The 19,684-nt window shown below is 45.7% G+C and overlaps 1 protein-coding gene across 3 annotated transcripts in view; it reads right to left on the bottom strand.

Moving 5' to 3' along the window:
* The window catches only part of abca2 (ATP-binding cassette, sub-family A (ABC1), member 2), a 577,021-nt gene that overhangs the window by 332,943 nt on the left and 224,394 nt on the right, over nucleotides 1-19,684 (bottom strand). For all 3 annotated transcript variants that reach the window (XM_038782183.1, XM_038782184.1, XM_038782185.1), the window contains one exon: nucleotides 4,274-4,395. In XM_038782183.1, coding sequence (XP_038638111.1) covers nucleotides 4,274-4,395 — 122 coding nt within the window. The remainder of the gene's footprint in view (nucleotides 1-4,273; nucleotides 4,396-19,684) is intronic.

The raw sequence follows: 19,684 nt of genomic DNA, 5'->3' as shown, positions 1-19,684 counted from the left end.
ATATTGGATTCTAAACATTGGTGTTTTAAGGGTTGAAAGCCTGGGTTGGAGTGTGTTTGACTGCATTGGTCAAGTTTTTAAAATAATCTTGTTTTGCAAAACCAGAACAGTTTTTGGAGCAAAGGTGAAATTGACCAGAGCAAAAGGCTAGGCTAATGCACTGTTGTTTGATTACGGGGAAACCCTGGGGAGTTGTGTTTCAGCCTGGGCAGTTAATTTGTTTCAGCTTGGGGAGATGGTGTCATTACTGGGTGGAGCTAAGGTATTCAGACATTTTGAGTAGGCTTTTGAGTCTTGATCTGGCTACCATTTAGACTACAAATAAAGTACTTTGTTCCTTCAGTAGGATAATTAAAAAAGAGCAATAGTACTTTAAGCAGTGCAGGCTTGTCTGAGGACAAGGAAGAAGCTGAAATAAAATAGTTGAAACAGCTTTATGAAGACATCCAGCCAGAGTCTGCAGGAGCTTTAACAGGAACCAAATCTGTTTTAGAAAGTAATTATTTATCTGTGCCATTGGGATGTAGAATGGATTAGATGTATTTTTTTTTTCTTTCTTGGTGTTTAATTGGGAACATAGAAAGTAATTAAGGTATTGCATTTACTGTATTGAGCAGTATGTTTAAGGAACAATTGTAAACTATTTTCTAGTTTGTAATGTTAAAGAGTTTAATGAAATGAAAATTGCTTATTGTCACGAGTAGGCTTCAAATGAAGTTACTGTGAAAAGCCCCTAGTCGCCACATTCCGGCGCCTGTTCGGTGAGGCTGTTACGGGAATCGAACCGTGCTGCTGGCTTGCCTTGGTCTGCTTTCAAAGCCAGCGATTTAGCCCAGTGAGCTAATATTGTGTTAATGACAAAGTTTTGTTTTAAAATACCAAATCCATGTTACTTTGAGTAATCACTCCTGAAGCAAAGTATTCTTTCCGCACAGCCTTATAAAATAAAATAGAATTTGGGGGGTTAAGTCCAGTAACGTAGCCACTGTTGAGGTCTGGTCTGGGATTGTAATATCTTTCAGAGGGTCACTGCAGACTCACTGGGTTGAATGGCCTCCTTCTGAACTGTAGTGATTCTGTGATTCTAAACGAGTGGTCAAGTCCTGATGATGGTTCAAAAAATCCTTGCAAATTAATTACATGGGCATAACGGTGGCACAGTGATTAGCACTGCTGCTTCACAACGTCAGGATCCCAGGTTTGATTCCCGACTTGGGTCACTGTGCGGAGTCTGCATATTGTCCCTGTGTCTGCATGGGTGCTCCGGTTTCCTCCCACAAGTGCCGCAAGACGTGCTTGTTAGGTGAATTGGACATTCTGAAGTCTCCCTCTGTGTACCTGAACAGGCGCCGGAATGTGGCGACAAGGGCTTTTCACAGTAACTTCATTGCAGTGTTAATGTAAGCCTACTTGTGACAATAAAGATTATATTATTATACATATAAATCCAAGCTAATGAACAGTTAAATAAGTAAGAAAAAAAATTTGTGCAGATCATACCTAGCTTTAGATGTGCGAATGTTAAAACCTAGAGACTCTAATCTATAATTTATCGCTTATCTAAGATCAGGCACTTGCATATAAAGAACAACCAGTTCTATGTTCAAAACAGGACAAAGGATTGAAAACATGACACCAGAAACACCAAGTTCAAGTAAACCAACTTAAATTAAACCCATCTGTATTGCTTCAAAGGGAGAACGCAACAGGCTGAGTAAGTACAGGCCAATCAGCCAAACCTCAGTTGTTGTAAGTTATCGAAAAATTCTGAGGAGTAGAATAAATCTTTGTTTAGGAAAACATGGATTAATCAAGGACAGTCAGCATGAATTTCTTAAGGAAAGGTAATGCCTGGCTTACTTGATTGAAAGGAATTAATGAGGAACAGGAATGAGGGTAGTGTGTTTGATATAGTCTACATGGATTCAAGCAAGTGCATTGGCAAGAGAGACAGGTCAGAAAAGTAACAGCACATGCAATTGAAGGGAAGGTAGCAAGTTGGATCCAAAAATGGTTCAGTGTTAGTGTCATGTGAATGTCCCTTTAAGAAAGGCTTTTGTCTTATGACATGGCTTCAGTGATGTCATTGAGTGGGTGGAGCTGGGCTGTGGCTGCGCGAGTTGTTTTTGGTTTCGTTTTCACATGTGGCTGCTGTGGACTCAGACAGAGAACAGAAGTGTTGGCCTGTCTCTCTATTTTCATTTCAAATATCTGCTCCAGTAAAAATCACCTTGGTGGTTGCTTTAGTTATAGTTAGCTTTCCAGAAGGGTTTAAGCTTGCTGGTAAGACGGGGTCAGAATCTCAGGAAAAGCCAGTCTTGTTCAAGTGAGAGTACAGAGTACCGGGCCACGCCCTTTAAAAGGGGGTTTTGGTTTATGAGATTTTGCTTTTGAATTGGAACAGTTACGGGGGAATTTATTAAGCTGTGGAGTGTCTTTACATTTATAATTGATAAGAATTCTTGCTGTGTGTTTGTATAAATGTTAACTAAGTTCTTAAGAATAAAGCTTATTTTGATTAAGGTGTCTCGGAAGACTGGTGAATCACACCTCAAGTGAAGGCTCTTGGGCTCATCCTAGCCAAATTCAACAAAACGGTATAGGTCAGGTGGACGCCATAATATACATTGGAGTTTCTAAACCCTGGCCCATTACAGTTAGAAAGCATAGAGCAATGGTCGATGGTCTTTGTGAGCAGTAGGCTATTCCCAGTGGGGTTCTGCGGGGCTCTGTAGTATGTCCTTTGCTTTTTGTGGTATGTGATTTACACTATCACCCATTTGCACTATCACGCAGTCGAGATCTACCCATACTTGCTTAGATAAACAAGAGGCCCCTCGTAGTTCATTCAATACCCCAAAATCAATTGCAATCATGACATACAATGAAACAGGCCAACGTGGTGGGCAGGAAATACTTGTCGCTTGCAGGAGGGCAGACTGCAAAACTAAAAATCAGCAAAAGCTTCTCTTCAACAGGAAAATAATCCATATTATAAATGAGGTTCAGCATGTTTTATTCTGCCTAAAGGACTATGTTTGAAGGTTAGGTACAATGCCCCTGCACATGAGCAGCTAAAAGCCACATACCCCAACTTCTCCGCACACAAATAATTCAATTGCAGCCTGCAGTGAAGATAGCAAAAAGATGGTCATTCTGACATTTTATTTCACGCTTTCCCAATTCCAATCACAGCAGCAGCTTTGGCAGAATTGGTTGAAAGGGTTTAAATCAATCTCCTATCTCTTCCATTTTAGACCCCCTCAAGCAATGAAGAATACTGTGTTATGGGCCGGGGATTAGAGAACCCCAAAGTGTTTCATGGAGTTCACCTGACCCACAACTTTTAATAGATTGTGGTTTGGGGAGCACACGGCCCACTCGACAGGTTTAGTACAGCAAAAATGGAAAAGTATTTTTTAAAGCAAAACAATGCTTATTCTATGAACTCAAGTTAACCTTTTTAAAACATACAGTGAATATCTTAATTCAAATACAACCCCCAAAGACTACAACACTAAGTAAACCTTTAAGCTTTCCTTTCTGACATTCATACGAATTAAAAACAAAACCTTTATCAGAAGCACATCAGGTTAAAGTCACTACTGAAAACATTTATAATTCTGAATTCACCAAATGATCAAGAGATAGTCTTTTGATGGCAGAGAGAACAGCAGTTCACCTGCTCTGTCTGGCTTCAGCTCCAATACTAAAAACAAAACTAAAACACACCCTGCAGCCTTCTCAAAAACAAAAGTAAAAAGCTGACAGACAGCCCAGCTCCACCCACTCTCTGACATCACTGCAGTAGTAAACACTCATTTCTTAAAGGTACTCTCACTGCAGATATTTATATATGCACCCATTTAGAACACCCATTTCTTAAAGGTACTCTCACATGACAACTGCAACTCAAGAAAAATAAACATTTGCTTACAATTGGTTTGCTTGGCATTCTGTGCTTTCCCCTAAACAATCCCTTGTCGCTAAAACACCCGCATGAAGATTTATGAATTCTCGTCTCAGTCGTAAAGGCATCTTTGGATCTCCCAGTAAAATAGGTTAATTCAAGTGCACAAGAGGATCAGGAGAGAAACGCTACAATTGAAACTTCGATGCTCCAACTTTTGTTGCTTACAGTCATTGACTCCATGTGACAGCGTACCTGACGCATACCTGTCCATACACTTGGCTCGTTCCATAAACTTCCAAACGGGTACTGGTGTTGGGATTCATCTGGTCAACTGAACGTTTTCATTCCTATTTCTCTTACCTCCTTCAAATTGACACTTGATCCCAGTAGGAGGCCAGCTGTTTCATTGGACATGGACAGGTTGTGTGTCAAGAAGTTCTGAAGTTCATCCTGATCCTTCACAACTGATCCCAGGGTGAACCCTAATAAGACACAAGAGCACAGACAAAATAATTAAATCCAAAGCTTTAAGCTCTGAAGGTTGCTGCATTTTTAGACCAAATTAAAAATAAAAAGGTTCTTCGGAGAACCTAGTGCAGAGGAAGAACATCTTTGGCTGTAGTACATTCATTCGCTCAACTCAGTTAGCTGTGCAACTGATTGTCAAAGCCCTGGTATAAGTGAGTTACAGTCATACTATTTACTGGGGGACAGAAGATGAAGTTACCTGCACTCAAAAGAACTAGCTTCTTCAAAAGTCCCAATGCTCTCATTTGTACTTCAACAGCCGTGCTGAATAAATATTCTGAAATATAGCTACATTTGACACCCATTTCTATAACACATTGTGTTCGTCCCATTCGTGTGCCTCCTAAAAATATTTCAAGCTACACTAATGTGAGGGACAAGCTTTTATTGAAGAGTTAACACGAGAATAGAGAAGCTATAATGCACTATAATGTACCTTGATAATAGAGACAACAACTTGCCCTTACAGAGCACCAGTTGCCCTAACAGAACACTCAGCTTTTCACAGAAATTGAATTACTTTATGGAGTGTAATCATTTTAATTTTACTATGTAAATATGGCAGTCAACTGGTGCACAGTGATGTTCCAAAAAGAGCAGAGAGATAAATGACCAATTAATCTGTTTCAATGACATGAGTTAAGGACAAATGGTTGTAACAAAATGAGAAAACTCCTTTGCTGGTCTTCAAACGGTACCAGGGAACTTGCATTCCAACCAGAACAGGCAGAAGGAATCTCTGTTCAATGTCTCATCTGAAAAATAGCATCTTGAAATGAAAATGAAATGAAATGAAATGAAAATTGCTTATTGTCACGAGTAGGCTTCAAATGAAGTTACTGTGAAAAGCCCCTAGTCGCCACATTCCGGCGCCTGTTCGGGGAGGCTGGTACGGGAATTGAACCGTGCTGCTGGCCTGCTTGGTCTGCTTTAAAAGCCAGCGATTTAGCCAAGTGTGCTAAACCAGCCCCTGTACTGCGCTGTAGGTAGTTGACATTAAGTATCCAATGCTTAGGCTTGAATGCCCAACCTTCTAGCTCCGATGTAAGTGCGCTGTCGCTGAAACATGCAGACACCATATTACAATAAGACTTGTCAAACACTACTCTTGATATTTTATATTGCATGGTTTCTATGATGACTTGAGCACAAAGCCCAGGTGGATGATAAAAAAAGCTTTTAGTTGAAGGGAGGAAGGAAGGATGGAAGCAGTGTTAGATTTGGTTTTGGGACATTAAGTCGGGCAAATGGATTATGTTCCAGGAGGAGATCATCCAGCCAACAGTGACCACAAAATACATTAACTGTGGAAGAGAAAGTATCAAATGTAAAAATGCTCAACTATGGAAGAGCTGACGTCAATGATTTTAAAATGGACCAGGCACAGTTAGATTGGAGAAGGCAGTTTCAGAGCAAAGCTTTAACGGAGCAACGTGCAAAATCCAAGGAAGAGATTGTTCATGTACAAACTGACAAAGTTCCTCTGACGGGGAAAGTTTGAGCAGCCAAAGTTACTGCACCCTGGATGACAAGGTAAATAAAAGTTAAAATTAAAGAGAGAAACGATGCCTCTGACAAATGTTCATTTAATACCCGGGAAGATTGTGTAAAGGAACAGGAGGGAATTAAAAAGGTGGGAGAAGATGATTCCATCAATCATTTTAAAAGGGAATTGAACAGGTACTTGAAGATGAGGAGGTTGCAGAGTTCCAGGCAGGAAGCAGAGATGTGACTGCTCTTTCAAAAAACTAGCACAGGCAAAATGGGTCGAATAGCCTCCCTCTGAACTGCAAGTTGCTACAATTCTATAAAAGCATAACTGGCATCACAAGAAATAATAGTCCTATATACCAATATTCAGGGGATTAGCAAGAGGAAAAAGAAATCATTTTTCATTGGGGATCTTGCCTCTGGAGACTTGAAGTTGAAAATGTACACTCCTAAAGTCGCCCTGGGGCTCAATGCTTCCAAGTGGTTGTTTCATTTAGCACTTCATGGAACAAAAAGAGGAATGCATTTTCCTATTAAAGATTACAGATCATGGTTGAGGAACTGCTGATGAAATGAATCTCTCTTCTAAGTTTACAACAAAACAACATATTACGTTTATATTTGTTCAATATACACAGGTTCACTTCAACTTCTAAAAGGAGAATCAGGAAAATGCACCTTCATTTTCTTGGCCTTAATTATGAGCTTCCTTTCTGTTATAACCTGCCTGCTTACCATTGGTTGAGGACTAATGACAATCCCACAATCCTGTGGGAGTATGAGCTTCCCCAATGAGGGGGGCGGAGAAATCATTAGCAGACTCCCTGCATAAATAGAGCTGGCCAGTTTGGAACCAGCAGAGAGAGAGAGGAGTGAGCAGCAAGCAGCAAGGAAAGTTGCTGTTGTTATATATGTATATATATATATATATTATATGTTATTTTAAATAAATGTTATTTCTTTGTATCCTGAAGACTTGTGCTGGATTCTTTGTGGCCCTCACAAAACTGGCGACGAGGGTTAAAGTGGATAGCTGTCTACACTGCTGAAGCCACCTCCCTGGATTTTTGTTGGATACAGGTTGGAAGTTGTTTTCTATTACATCATGCCTCTGTCTGGACGTTTGGATGTTTTTGATGCTGCGCTGGAAAGCTGGAACCAGTACGCACAACAGATGCGTTACTATTTCCGGGCAAACAATATCACCGTAAACGAGTGGCAGGTGGTCATATTGCTCACTGCCTGCGGCCCGCATACATTTGGGGTGATTAGGAGCCTTACGTACCCAGCTGCGCCGGACACCAAAATATTTGATGAACTTGTGAACTTAGTGGGGCAACATTTTAATCCAACCCTATCCACGATAGTCCAACGTTACTGGTTTAATACCGCTGAGAGAACCCCAGGAGAATCCGTTGCCGACTTTCTATTCAGGCTACGCAGGATTGCGAAATACTGTGACAATGGTGAGACCTTATCAGAAATGTTACGCGACCGTTTGGTTTGTGGTATTAACAATGCGGCCACCCAGAGAAAGTTGTTAGCTGAGCGAACATTGACTTTTCAGCAGGCCATTCAAATAGTATTGTCCCGAGAGCACAGAACGAGGAGTGCAGGAGCTACAGGGAATGGAGATGCATTCCTTGGGGCGCAACCTCTTCCATCCGAAAGCGTCCCCCTGCACCCCTGCAGTACCTTGGGCAAGGCAACGTCCAGATCGATGCCAGTGGCCATCAGACATTCCTCCCCGAAGGGAGCCTTCTCCAGAACCAATGGATGAGGAGCCATGTCCGTGTCAGACTTGTAGGCGCCGATCCCATCACGGATACCGGTCCTGTGGGCGCCAGAGGCGCCGTCATTCCGACCGAAACTGGGGCCAGCCCAGGTGCCGTACCTTTCATTTCGATGAACCTGCGGCGACTACTCCCGAGGACGTGGCGACGGAGGATGACTGCCTGCAGCTGCATTGTGTGGCAGCTCCCCGTGTGGCCCCTATTAAAGTGTCAGTACGGGTCAATGGTCACCCGCTTGAGATGGAGTTGGACACTGGCGCAGCGGTCTCCGTGATCGCCCAGAGGACATTCGACCGCATCAAGCAGGGTATACAGACCCTTACATTATCCGACATACAGGCCAGGTTGGTCACCTACACGGGGGAACCATTTGACATTGCAGGAACTACGATGACCCCTGTTGTTTATGGACGCCAGGAGGGGCGTTTCCCACTTACTGTGGTGCGCGGCCATGGGCCCAGCTTGTTGGGTCGGGACTGGTTGCGCCATTTGCGGTAGCAGTGGCAGCACATCCTCCAAACAGTTTCTGGAGGGTTGACTGAGGTGCTAGGACGAAAGCCAGATGTATTCCAGCCCGGTTTGGGGAAAATAAAAGGGGCTGTAGCCCGTATCCAAGTCGAACCAGGAGCCACGCCGCGCTATTTCCGGGCGCGCCCAGTGCCTTACGCCTTGCTCGAGAAGGTAGAAAGGGAACTCACTCGTTTGGAGACTTTGGGTATCATCAGACCCGTCCGTTTTGCTGACTGGGCAGCACCAATTGTACCTGTAATGAAGCCAGATGCCACAGTTCGCTTGTGCGGCGACTATAAACATACAGTGAATACGGCTTCCCGACTCGACCGATACCCAATGCCCCGCATAGAGGATCTCAACGCGAAGCTTGCAGGCGGACTCTCGTTCACAAAATTAGATATGAGTCATGCCTACCTGCAGTTAGAGCTGGACCCTGCCTCCCGGCCATATGTAACGATTAATACACACCGGGGCCTGTATGAATATACACGTTTGCCCTTTGGAGTATCCTCTGCCTGCACTATTTTTCAACGCGTTGTGGAGGGAATTTTGAGAGGTTTACCGCCTGTTGTTGTCTACTTTGACGTTTTCATCACAGGGACGTCGGAGCAGGAACATCTGGAAAATTTGGAGGCTGTCCTTAGACGCTTTTCGGAGGCTGGAGTTCGTTTACGTCGCACAAAGTGCGTTTTTCAGGCGAAGGAAGTAGTCTACCTGGATTATCGGGTGGACCGCGAAGGTTTGCACCCCGTCGCAGAGAAGGTGCGTGCGATTCAACAGGCCCCCGCCCCGACTGACACGTTCGTTTCGTTTCTCAGCCTCGTAAACTATTACGGAATGTTCCTCCCCAATCTGGCAACTACGCTGGCCCCGTTGCACCTTCTGCTATAGAAGAATCACACCTGGGTTTGGGGTCAGCCGCAGGAAACCGCTTTCCGGCGGGTAAAACAACAATTGTCGTCGTCTGGGTTACTAACCCACTATGATCCTGGAAAGCCTTTGCTCATCACATGTCATGCATCCCCGTATGATATTGGGGCTGTTCTGTCCCACAAGATGGAGAACGGGGCCGAGCGGCCGATAGCTTTCGCCTCCCGCACACTGACTGCAGCAGAAAAAAAGTACGCGCAGATCGAGAAGGAGGGCTGGCGGTTGTCTTTGCGGTGAAACGTTTCCACCAGTACGTATATGGCCGCCACTTCACTATCGTGACTGATCATAAGCCTCTGCTGGGACTTTTCAGAGAAGATGAGCCAATACCGCCCATTGCTTCCACACGGATCCAGCGCTGGGCTTTGTTGCTCGCTGCATATGAGTATTCTCTGGAGCACAAACCAGGAACCCAGATAGGGAATGCCGATGCACTGAGCTGATTGCCTTTATCGACCGGCCCCATGTCAACCCCCATGACCAGTGAGGTGGTTGCAACCCTGAATTTTATGGACACCTTGCCTGTCATCACAGATCCGTGAGTGGACCCAGACGGAGCCAGTCCTGTCAAAGGTTCGGCACATAGTCCTGTATGGTGGGCAGTATAGACAATTCCCATGCGAGTTGCGGGCATTTTCCTCCAAGCTGTCTGAATTCAGCGTGGAAGATCGTATCCTCTTGTGGGGGATGCGTGTGATTGTCCCGGAAAAAGGACAGGAGCTGATACTGAGAGACTTGCCCAATGGGCATCCAGGTGTGACCAAAATGAAAATGTTGGCCCGGAGTTATGTCTGGTGGCCAGGCCTCGACACTGACATTGAGAAGGTGGCCCAAAACTGCTAGAGATGCATAAGATGGGAGGCACAACGTCCTGTGCAACAATCGAAAAGATGCGTTTGTCTTTCAGTATGCATGGCCTCCCTGAGGTGCTGGTCATGGACAACGGCACTCTGTTCACAAGTGAGGAGTGAGGAGTTTGCGAGGTTCATGAAGATGAACGGCATACGCCACATCCGCACTGCCCCATACCACCCGGCTTCAAATGGGTTGGCGGAAAGCGCAGTGCAGACATTCAAACGAGGCCTAAAGAAGCAGTCTTCCGGGTCGATGGACACGAGACTGGCTCGTTTTTTGTTTTCATATAGGACCACCCCCCATGTGGTGACTGGGGTAGCTCCCGCAGAACTCCTAATGGGCCGGAGACTTCGCACCGGCCTTAGCATGGTTTTCCCGGACATTGGCGCAAAAGTACGCCGCACACAAGAACGGCAGGGACGTGGCTTTTCTCGGCATCGGCCAATTCGGCAGTTTACGCCCGGTGACCCAGTGTTTGTTCGGATTTTGCTGGTGGTGCCCAGTGGGTCTCTGGCGTAATCTTTTGCCAAACGGGCCCTATCTCTTACCAGGTGCAAGCCCAGGGTTGTCTCCAGCGCAAACATGTAGACCATGTTCGGTCCAGAAGTCTATCACTTCCCCGCCCCAGGAGCTCATTTCTACAGCCGCAGAGACCAGACATAATGGAAAGTATTCCTCACAATCTTCCTCTGGTGCCTCACTCAAAGCCTGCGCAGGTCGTGACAGAACCGCATGGAGATAAAGACGCCGAGATGACGGAGGCAGCAGACTCTGACTCCGAGATGGAGACACAAGACACCTCAGAGGGGGAATTCTCGGGCCCACGGGTCGTGGATGGACAACCGTTGCACCGTTCATCACGGAAGCGCCGGTCTCCATCTTGTTACACGCCACCCGATCCAGCGCCTCGTGCAAATGGGGTCCGGCCTGTGGCAAAACGAGTCCGACGCCCTCCTACGCCAGGATCTTCGGTGGATTCCTTGGACTTTGGGGGGGGGAAGGGATGTTATAACCTGCCTGTTTACCATTGGCTGGGGACTAATGACAATCCCACAATCCTGTGGGAGTATGAGCTTCCCCAATGAGGGGGGCGGAGAAATCATTAGCAGATTCCCTGCATAAATAAAGCTGGCCAGTTTGGAACCAGCAGAGAGATAGAGGAGTGAGCTGCAAGGGAAGTTGCTGCTGTTGTGTATATATATGTTATTGTAAATAAATGTTATTTCTTTGTATCCTGAAGACTTGTGCTGGATTCTTCGTGGCCCTCACAAAACTTTCTCCAATGTGTTTCACTGAACAACCACAGCTAAACCATTTGAACAATAAGCGTGCAGTTCCTGTGCACAGCCATCTTTCTCCTTAATTGATGCAGCAACAGGATGATCATAGTCGGTCACTTGACAAGCTCTCAATCACAAATCGTACTGCTCCTCAAATTTCCAGTGTTCCCAGAACCACCAAATTCAGGAAACACAACAGAGAATTACATCACCAACCCTACCCACCTCCAGAAAAATCTCATGTTATCATCCCTGTGTCAATGATAAGGGTGCTGTAATACCAATCATGTTAACTATATCAACCATGCTGCTACAATATCAATAGGTGCCGATTAATAAATAATAATACGTCACCTCAGTTTTATATCACATACACATATCATCTACCCAATGCATTGCCACATGCCACACATCAACCATAGATAAGTAATTTGCTCTCTAGCCTTCATCAGAAAGGACACAGAAGCAATCTAGGCTGACATGCTCTCTCTATTTTGGGTCATCAATCGGTTCATATTCTTTCCACTTATCAATTCATATTACATAGGATATATAGCACAGAAAAAGGCCAGTCCATGTCAATGTTTATGCTCCACTCAAGCCTCCTCTCATTCTTTCTCAGCTAACTCCATTGGCAAGGACCTCTATTTTCTTCTCCCTCAATAGCCTATGCAGATTCCCCTTAAGTAGAGCTGTATAATTTTACCTCAACCAATCTCTGGGCTCGTGAATTCCACATTCCCACTACTCTCTGGGCAAGAAGTTTCTTTTGAATTTCCAGTTAATTTCTTGGTGACAACTTTAAACTCGAGCTTTGCATTTCACCACAAGCGGAAATGTTTGCTCTATGTCTACATAATCAAAACCTTTCAGAATTCGAAAGCCTTTTGTGTCACTTCAAGACAAAAGAGGCCCCCATAACTGTGCATCCTTTCTTAATGAGTATATCCTCACATTTCTGCTCTCATCCTTGGAAATCTGGATCAAGCTCATGGTACCCCACTCCAGTTGGTGGCCATGGAGTGAGTGGTCACATATTTGGTAGCACCCTCTCAAGGTTGAATTTTTTTGGTCCTTCCCCCATCCGATCTGAGGAGTGTTTGATGGCATAAAGTGCATGAGTGCCGAAGGAACGTAATACTCCTCTAGTGGGACCGGCTCATGGCTCACCGGCCGAGGAGTGTAACGAGCAAGAGGCAGCAGTTAGAGATTACTAGAGACGCGACACAGGAAAAGATGGGGAGTGCGCAAGGGGATGGGGGGGGGGGGGGGGGGGGGTGGAGGATCGATGGGGGAGCACGAGGATTGATTGACCTTGCTGGAGGCGGAGATCAGGATGGTGAAAAGTTGGAGGATCTTGGAAATAGCTCCGTGAGGGAAAATCTCCGGATCATGGGGAGGCCTGAGGGTACTGAAGGAGCGCAGGCTGCCAAATATGCGGCAAACATATTGGAGGTGCTGATGAGGGAAGGGGTCTTTGACTGTCCTTTCGCGGTGGATCAAGCGCACAGGGTGCTGAGGAGACGACCGCGAGCGGGGGAACTGCCAAGGGCATTGGTGGTGAGGCTGCATTATTTTCTCAACAAAGGGAAGATTATGAGGTGGGTGAGGCAGACAAAAGAAGTGCAGCTGGGAGGAGAACGAGTTGGGTATTTATCAAGACCTGGGAGCAGAGCTAGTCAAGTGGAGGGCACGGTTACAATCGGATCAAGACTGCCCACTATAACAAGAGGGTGAGGTTTGGGGTTCTGTATCCCGTTCGTATGTGGATCACGTACCAGAACCAACAGTTCTAGTTTGATTCACCGGAGGAGGTGAAGGACTTTATGAGAGACCATGGGCTGGGAGGAATGTGAGGACATTGAACTTTGGAGTTGTGCTATGTATAGAATGGAGCACACAAGGTGGGTGGATTGGCGATGGTGATGGGAGTGGAGTGGGCAGGCCTTTTGTTTTTTCTTGCATGTTTGTTTTTTGGGGGTTCAGGGTGGATTGGGAGGATGTGGGGGGGGGGGGGGGGGGGGGGGTAGTTGCCCCCAACCCGGTTGATTACACGGAACATGTGGAGGGTTGAATGGGCCGGATAAACAGTCGCATATTTTCACACACTTGACGAGCTTGAAGGCGGACGTCGCATTTCTACAGGAGACGACACAGCTGGGAGATCAGATGAGGCTGAGGAAGGGTGGGTGGAGCAGGTGTTCCACTCGGGGTTAGACATAAAGACGAGGGGGATGGCAGTGCTGGTCAACAAGAAAGTGGCCTTAGAGGTTGGCAGTATTGTAGCTGACCCCGGTGACAGATACGTGATGGTTAGTGGGAAGCTGGAGGGATGCCTGTGGTTCTGGTGAATGTTTATACCCCAAATTGGGACAATCTTGATTTCTTAAGGAGGGTATTAGGGAAGATTCCGGACCTGGACAGGCTGATATGGGAGTTATTTTAACACAGTTTTGGATCCAAGGCTGGACCGGTCGTGTCCCATACTTTCCGCATGTGCACCGGGTGTGCTCCAGGATTGACTTTTCTGTGATGGATAAGATGCTGTCGGGGGGTGGCCGATTCGGAGTATTCAGCCACGCACCGCACTAGGTGGATTTGTGGTTGGCACGGGAGGAGGCTCAGCGGCCGTAGTGGAGGTCGAATGTGGGATTGCTGGCAGACAAGGGGGTGTATGAGAGGGTCGGGACGGCCATCTGAAGCGATGTAGAGCTGAACGACATGGGAAAGGTCACAGTCTCTGTGCTATGGGAGTGAAGGGGTGAATGGGCTAATGGAAGCGATGGACTGCGTGGGTTTGATGCAGGCCGAGAAGGCCACGGGGCCGGATATGTTTCCAGCCGAGTTCGACAAGACATTTGTATGGAACTGGGGCCCCTGCTCCTGGGGATGTATTAGGAGTCGAGGGTAATGGAGATGCTCTCGCCCCACATTGTCGCAGGCATCCATTTCATTGATTTTAAAGAAGGATTAGGACCTGGAGCAGTGTGGGCCATACCGCGCGATTTCACTGTTAAATGTGGATATGAAGTTGCCAGCGAAGGTGTCAACATTGCGGGCAGAGGCCTGTTGCCGGATGTGATAGGAGAGGACCAGACGGGGTTTGTGGAGGGCTGTCAGCTGTTGACAAATGTGCGCAGGTTGCTCAATGTTATTATGATGCCCTCGGAGGGACAGGAGGTAGAAGTGGTGGTGGCAATGGATGCAAAGAAGGCTTTGGATTGGGTCAAATTAACATATTTGTTGGAGGTGGTGGGTCGGTTCGGGTTTGAGCAGGGCTTCATGGATTGGATCGGCTGCTGTACAAGCAGCCGGTGGCTAGTGTCCAGACAAACAGGACGTGTTCGGAATGTTTCGGTTTGAATTGGGGTACGAGGCAGGGGTGACCGCTCTCCCTGCTGCTTTTTGTTCTGGAAGCAGTGCAGGCAATATTTTGGGTTGGAAGGCAGGCCTCTGTGGGCGCCGATGTGCAATAATCATAGATGTGTGTCAGCGAGGCTGGATGCGACGTTCATGGGTGGTGGCAGGTGGGGACAGAGTACTTGACTTATTTGTAGGGGATACGGTTGTGGAAGAGCTTGAAGTTTCCTCAGGGAAATAGGTTCAGGTATCTGCAGGTAATAGAATGTGAGGATGAGCCGGTTCTTTGCAGGGGTGGAGGATAGATGTGAGTGGAATGCAGGGGGGCCTGTGAATTATGTCCACGTGTTCTGGGCTGTTCCAAAGCTAAGAGGGTTGTGGCAGGGGTTCTCAGATGTCATGTCCCAGATTTTTGGAGTAGGGATAGTCCCAAGTCTGGAGGTGACAATATTTAGAGTATCGGAAGGGCTGGGAGTCCAGATGGGGAAAAAGCTAACGTTTTGGCCTTTGCATCCCTGATAGCCCAGGGACGGATTTTGTTGAGCTGGTGGGACTTGGAATTCCCAAAGGCGGAGTGTGTGAACAACCGGGCAGAATTCCTGCACTTGGGAAAGATTCACCATATCGGGAGTAGAGGAATTAAGGCATCAGGGGGGGATTTCATGTTTTTCCTTTGTTTCGGGGGGGGGAGTGGGGGGCGGATTAGATAAGGGGAAAAAATAAGGAGGCGGGGTTATTTTCAGGCCTATTATCAGTTGACTGGTGCTTTTGTATCTGTTGTTCTTGTTTCTGATATTTCTACATTTATGTGCAAAATGCATTTAATAAAAATGTTATATAAATTCCTGCTAACCCCTCCCTAACAGCAATGTGGGCGCACTTACACCACTTGGCTGCAACGGTTCAAGAGGGAAACACACCACCGTCTTCTGAAGGGCAATTAAGGATGGGTAATAAATGCTAGACGAGCCAGCGCCGCCCACAACCCGTTATAAAAACGTTTTAGTGTCCTGTTCAAGATTGAGGACTCAGAGGAAGGAAGTGAAGGCTCCTGACCTACATACAGCACCATTGACACATGTATCTCATCTAAGGGAATGCTTGATATACGAGGCAGTCAAGAACAAAGCATGTGCCGATCAAATACAAGAGTGGAAGGTTGTTTGTGTGGAGCGTAAACACTGGTGTGGAGCAGCTGGGACTAATGGCTTGTTTCTGTGCTGTAATTTCTATCCAATTTAGTGCAATGCGAACCAAATCAGAGCTCTTGCTTCGTGCTGTTTATCAAAGACCCTTGCCCGAGTAAACACCGCAGACAATGCTGACCAGCACGTCACCACTGGTCTTCAGCTCTTGAATGTATTCCATCAATAACTCCCACAGGTCGCAGCTCAATAGGATTCCACATCCACAAGGTCAGTTAATGTTTTAAATATTAAGCCGGAATTGATTACTCATCACACCGAGAGTCCCTCTGAACGACAGGAATTATTGCTTGAACAATTATTAAAAGGCTGAGTACGACAGCAGCATTTCTCCACTGCAGTGAAGCAGAGATCAATGCGAACATGTCCCTTCCGCATGGGCATGAATCAGAACGTCAACCAAAAGGACATTAGGTGGGGTTTTTACAACAATCAGCGAAATTCCATGGTGTTCGACACCACGGTGCTGCCCCTTTATCAACTCCCACCAAGGCAGATTTGCTGAAGTCACACAACTGCCGCTCATGGTGGCTGCTGACACCCGATCAATGGCACAGCAACAGAAAAATCTCATCGAGTTTGAAATAGCAACTTTCAGTAAATATCACAGAATTGTCACGGTGCAGGAGGAGGCCATTCGGCCCGCAGTGTCTCCAAACGAGCATTACCACTTGGTGCCATTCCCCTGCCTTGTCAAGACATCCACCATGAAATTCACGGTCTCTACCAGGACTAAGTGAATTTAAAACTTACAGTTGTTCATTCGGAAGTGTCAGGATATAAAATTCTGCTCCAAATGCCAGTGAAATTCTAAATCATGGGGCTTCGACTTGATTCTTCTTCTCCCATTAATCTTCTTCAATTATTCAAGGATTGCCGAACCACAGCATTTTCCGTTGATTTTATTACAAGGCAGGGTAAGGGTGGCAGGCCCCAAGTCCAGCTCGGCTAGAACGAGAATCGAATCCCACAGTTTTGGTATTATTCTAATCCGCACGCTAGCCGTATCGACAATTGACCTAATCAGCCCTCCAAACTTCCTCTTTACCTGCCCTTTAAATTTCCACTTGCTGGCTGCAACAAGCCCTTGGGTGCCAGGGGCATTCCCAGAAGCGGGCAGGAGAACCCGTCTTCTCAGCTACTTTGTGCTAGTTTGGTTCAGTGTTGGTGCCATCAACCTCAGTCGAGCAATTATAGCTTCAAACTCTCATTCCAACACGTCATCGTGTAATCTAGTTTGCTTCAATGATCCCACTGAGGCAGTGCTACATTGTAGATGGAGGTGTCTTTTGATTAACACATTACATCAAGGCACTTGGTCCATCTGTTCCAGATAGCTGCAAGACTCAGAAGCCAATTTTTCTAATGACAGCAGGTCAACATTTATCTCTGCACCACCATCACCAACAAAATATATGAACTGAGAATGAACCGTATTGTGAGACTTACTCTGCAAATATTGTCTGCCATCTTCACCTACAAAAGAACAACATCTGCAGTTCAGAAGTATTTCACCAAGAAACACTTCAGGATGTCCTGTGAATGTGAAGCATGCTGCACAAATGCAAGTTCCTTCTTAAGGCACTGACTGATGCTGGCCACAGTTACCTTGGCTACTTTGGGCACATTACATGAATCTGTGCAGGAACAAAGAGCCAAGAGTTGAAATGCTGATGCAGACAACTGCTTTCGGTGAAGGAACGGAGGGGAAGAAACATTCGGGGAAAAAGAGATCATATCAGATCTGATTTCTATGGCAGACATAAAGATCCCATGGCACGACCTGAAAAATGAGCAGAGTTTTCATGATGCTCTGGTCAACATGGGACCAAGCCATTCGGCCCTTCAACCATGTGCCATCTTAAAATGGATTGTGGTGGCTATCTGGAAAACTTTCGATCTTGGACTTGAACATAGTCAATGATTGAGTCTCCACAATCCTCTGGGATAGAGAATTCCAAAGATTCATCATCCTCTGAGTGAAGAAAGTCCTCCTCATCTCAGTCCTAAATGGCCTACCTCTTATTCTGAGACGCCATCCCTCCCTCCTCCCTCCCTTCCCCTTAGCCCTGGAAGAATTTTGAATGTTTCAATTAGATCACCTCTCATTCTTCTGAACACCAGAGAATTTTGGCCCAGTCTCCTCAATCTCTCCTCATAGGACCATCCTAGGAATTAATATGGTGCACATTCATTGTACTCCATCTATGGCAAGTGTATCCTTCCTTAGACAAGGAGTCCAAACCTGTACACAATACACCAGGTGTAGTCTCAACAAAGCTCTATGCAACTGCAGCAAGACATCTTTATTCATGCACTCAAACCCTCTTGCAATAAAGGCTGGTTTAGCTCACCAGGCTAAATCGCTGGCTTTTAAAGCAGACCAAGCAGGCCAGCAGCACGGTTCGATTCCCGTACCAGCCTCCCCGGACAGGCGCCGGAATGTGGCGACTAGGGGCTTTTCACAGTAACTTCATTGAAGCCTACTCGTGACAATAAGCGATTTTCATTTCATTTTCATTTCACATAGCATTTTCCTTTCTAACTGTTTGTCACAACTGCATGTTGGATTTCAATGACATATGAACAAGGACACCAAGTACCTTTAAACATCAACACTTCCCAATCTCTCACAGTTTAAAATATACTCTACCAAAGTGAACAACCTCCCATTTTTCACATTGTATTCCGTTTGCCATGATTTTACCCACCCAGTTAGCCAGTCCAAATCCCCTTCAAGCCTCTTTGCATCCTCTTCACAATCACATTTTCACCTAGTTTAAGATCAACGGCAAACTTGGAATGGTTACATTTTGTCCCTGCATCCAACTTATTAATATAAATTGTGAATAGCTGGGACCCAAGCAACGATCCTTAAGGATCCTCATAACCTGCCAACCTGAGAACGACCCATTTATTCCTACTCTCAGTTTCCTGTCAATTCTCAACCCGTGTCAGTAAATTACTCCCAATCCCATGTGCTACAGTTTTGTTTGCCAACCTCCTGTGTGGAACCTTATCAAAAGCCTTCTGAATATCCAAGTACACCACAATCACCAGTTTTCCTTCATTGTCTCTGCTAGTTACATCTCAGAAAACTCAAAACAGGTTTGGAAAGCATGATTTTCTTTTCATAAATCCATGTTGACTCTGCCCAATCCTCCCATTGCTTTCTAGTGTCCACTTATCACATCCTTTAAAAAAGATTCTGGACTGTTCTAATACTAGTGTCAGGCTAACATGTTTGTAGTTCACAGTTTTCTCTCTCTCTCTCCCTTCTTAAACAATAAGAAGTCTTACAACACCAGGTTAAAGTCCAACAGGTTTGTTTCAAATACTAGCTTTCGGAGCACTGCTCCTTCCTCCATTCACCCCAGACCAACGCTGGCAACTCCACATCATTCTTCAACAATAGTTGCATTTGCTACCTTACAATCTGCAGTTAACTGTTCCAGAACCTATAGTATTTTGGAAGATAACTATAAATGCATCCACTATCTCTATAGCCACCCTTTTAACATTCTGGGATGTAGATAATCTGATTCAGGACATTTATCAACTTTCAGTCGGATAATGTTTCGAATGCTACCTGTTGACTAATTAAAATGTCTTTAATTTCCTCATTCTCACTGATCCCTGGGTTCTCTAGTATTCCTGGGTGGCTTTTTGTATCTACTTCCATGAAGACAGACACAAAGTGTTTGTTTAGTTTCACTGTCATTTCCTTATTCCCTGTCATGAATTCTCCTGTCTCTGCCTGCAATGGATCTAATCTTTTCCTTTTCCTTTTTAAATACCTGTAGAATCTTTACAGTC

Source organism: Scyliorhinus canicula, chromosome 21 (genome assembly GCF_902713615.1).
Source record: "Scyliorhinus canicula chromosome 21, sScyCan1.1, whole genome shotgun sequence".
In the NCBI taxonomy this organism is placed as follows: Eukaryota; Metazoa; Chordata; class Chondrichthyes; order Carcharhiniformes; family Scyliorhinidae; genus Scyliorhinus; species Scyliorhinus canicula.
The sequence above is the reverse complement of the archived record's forward strand: the minus strand, read 5'-3'. Positions and strand labels throughout refer to the sequence as shown.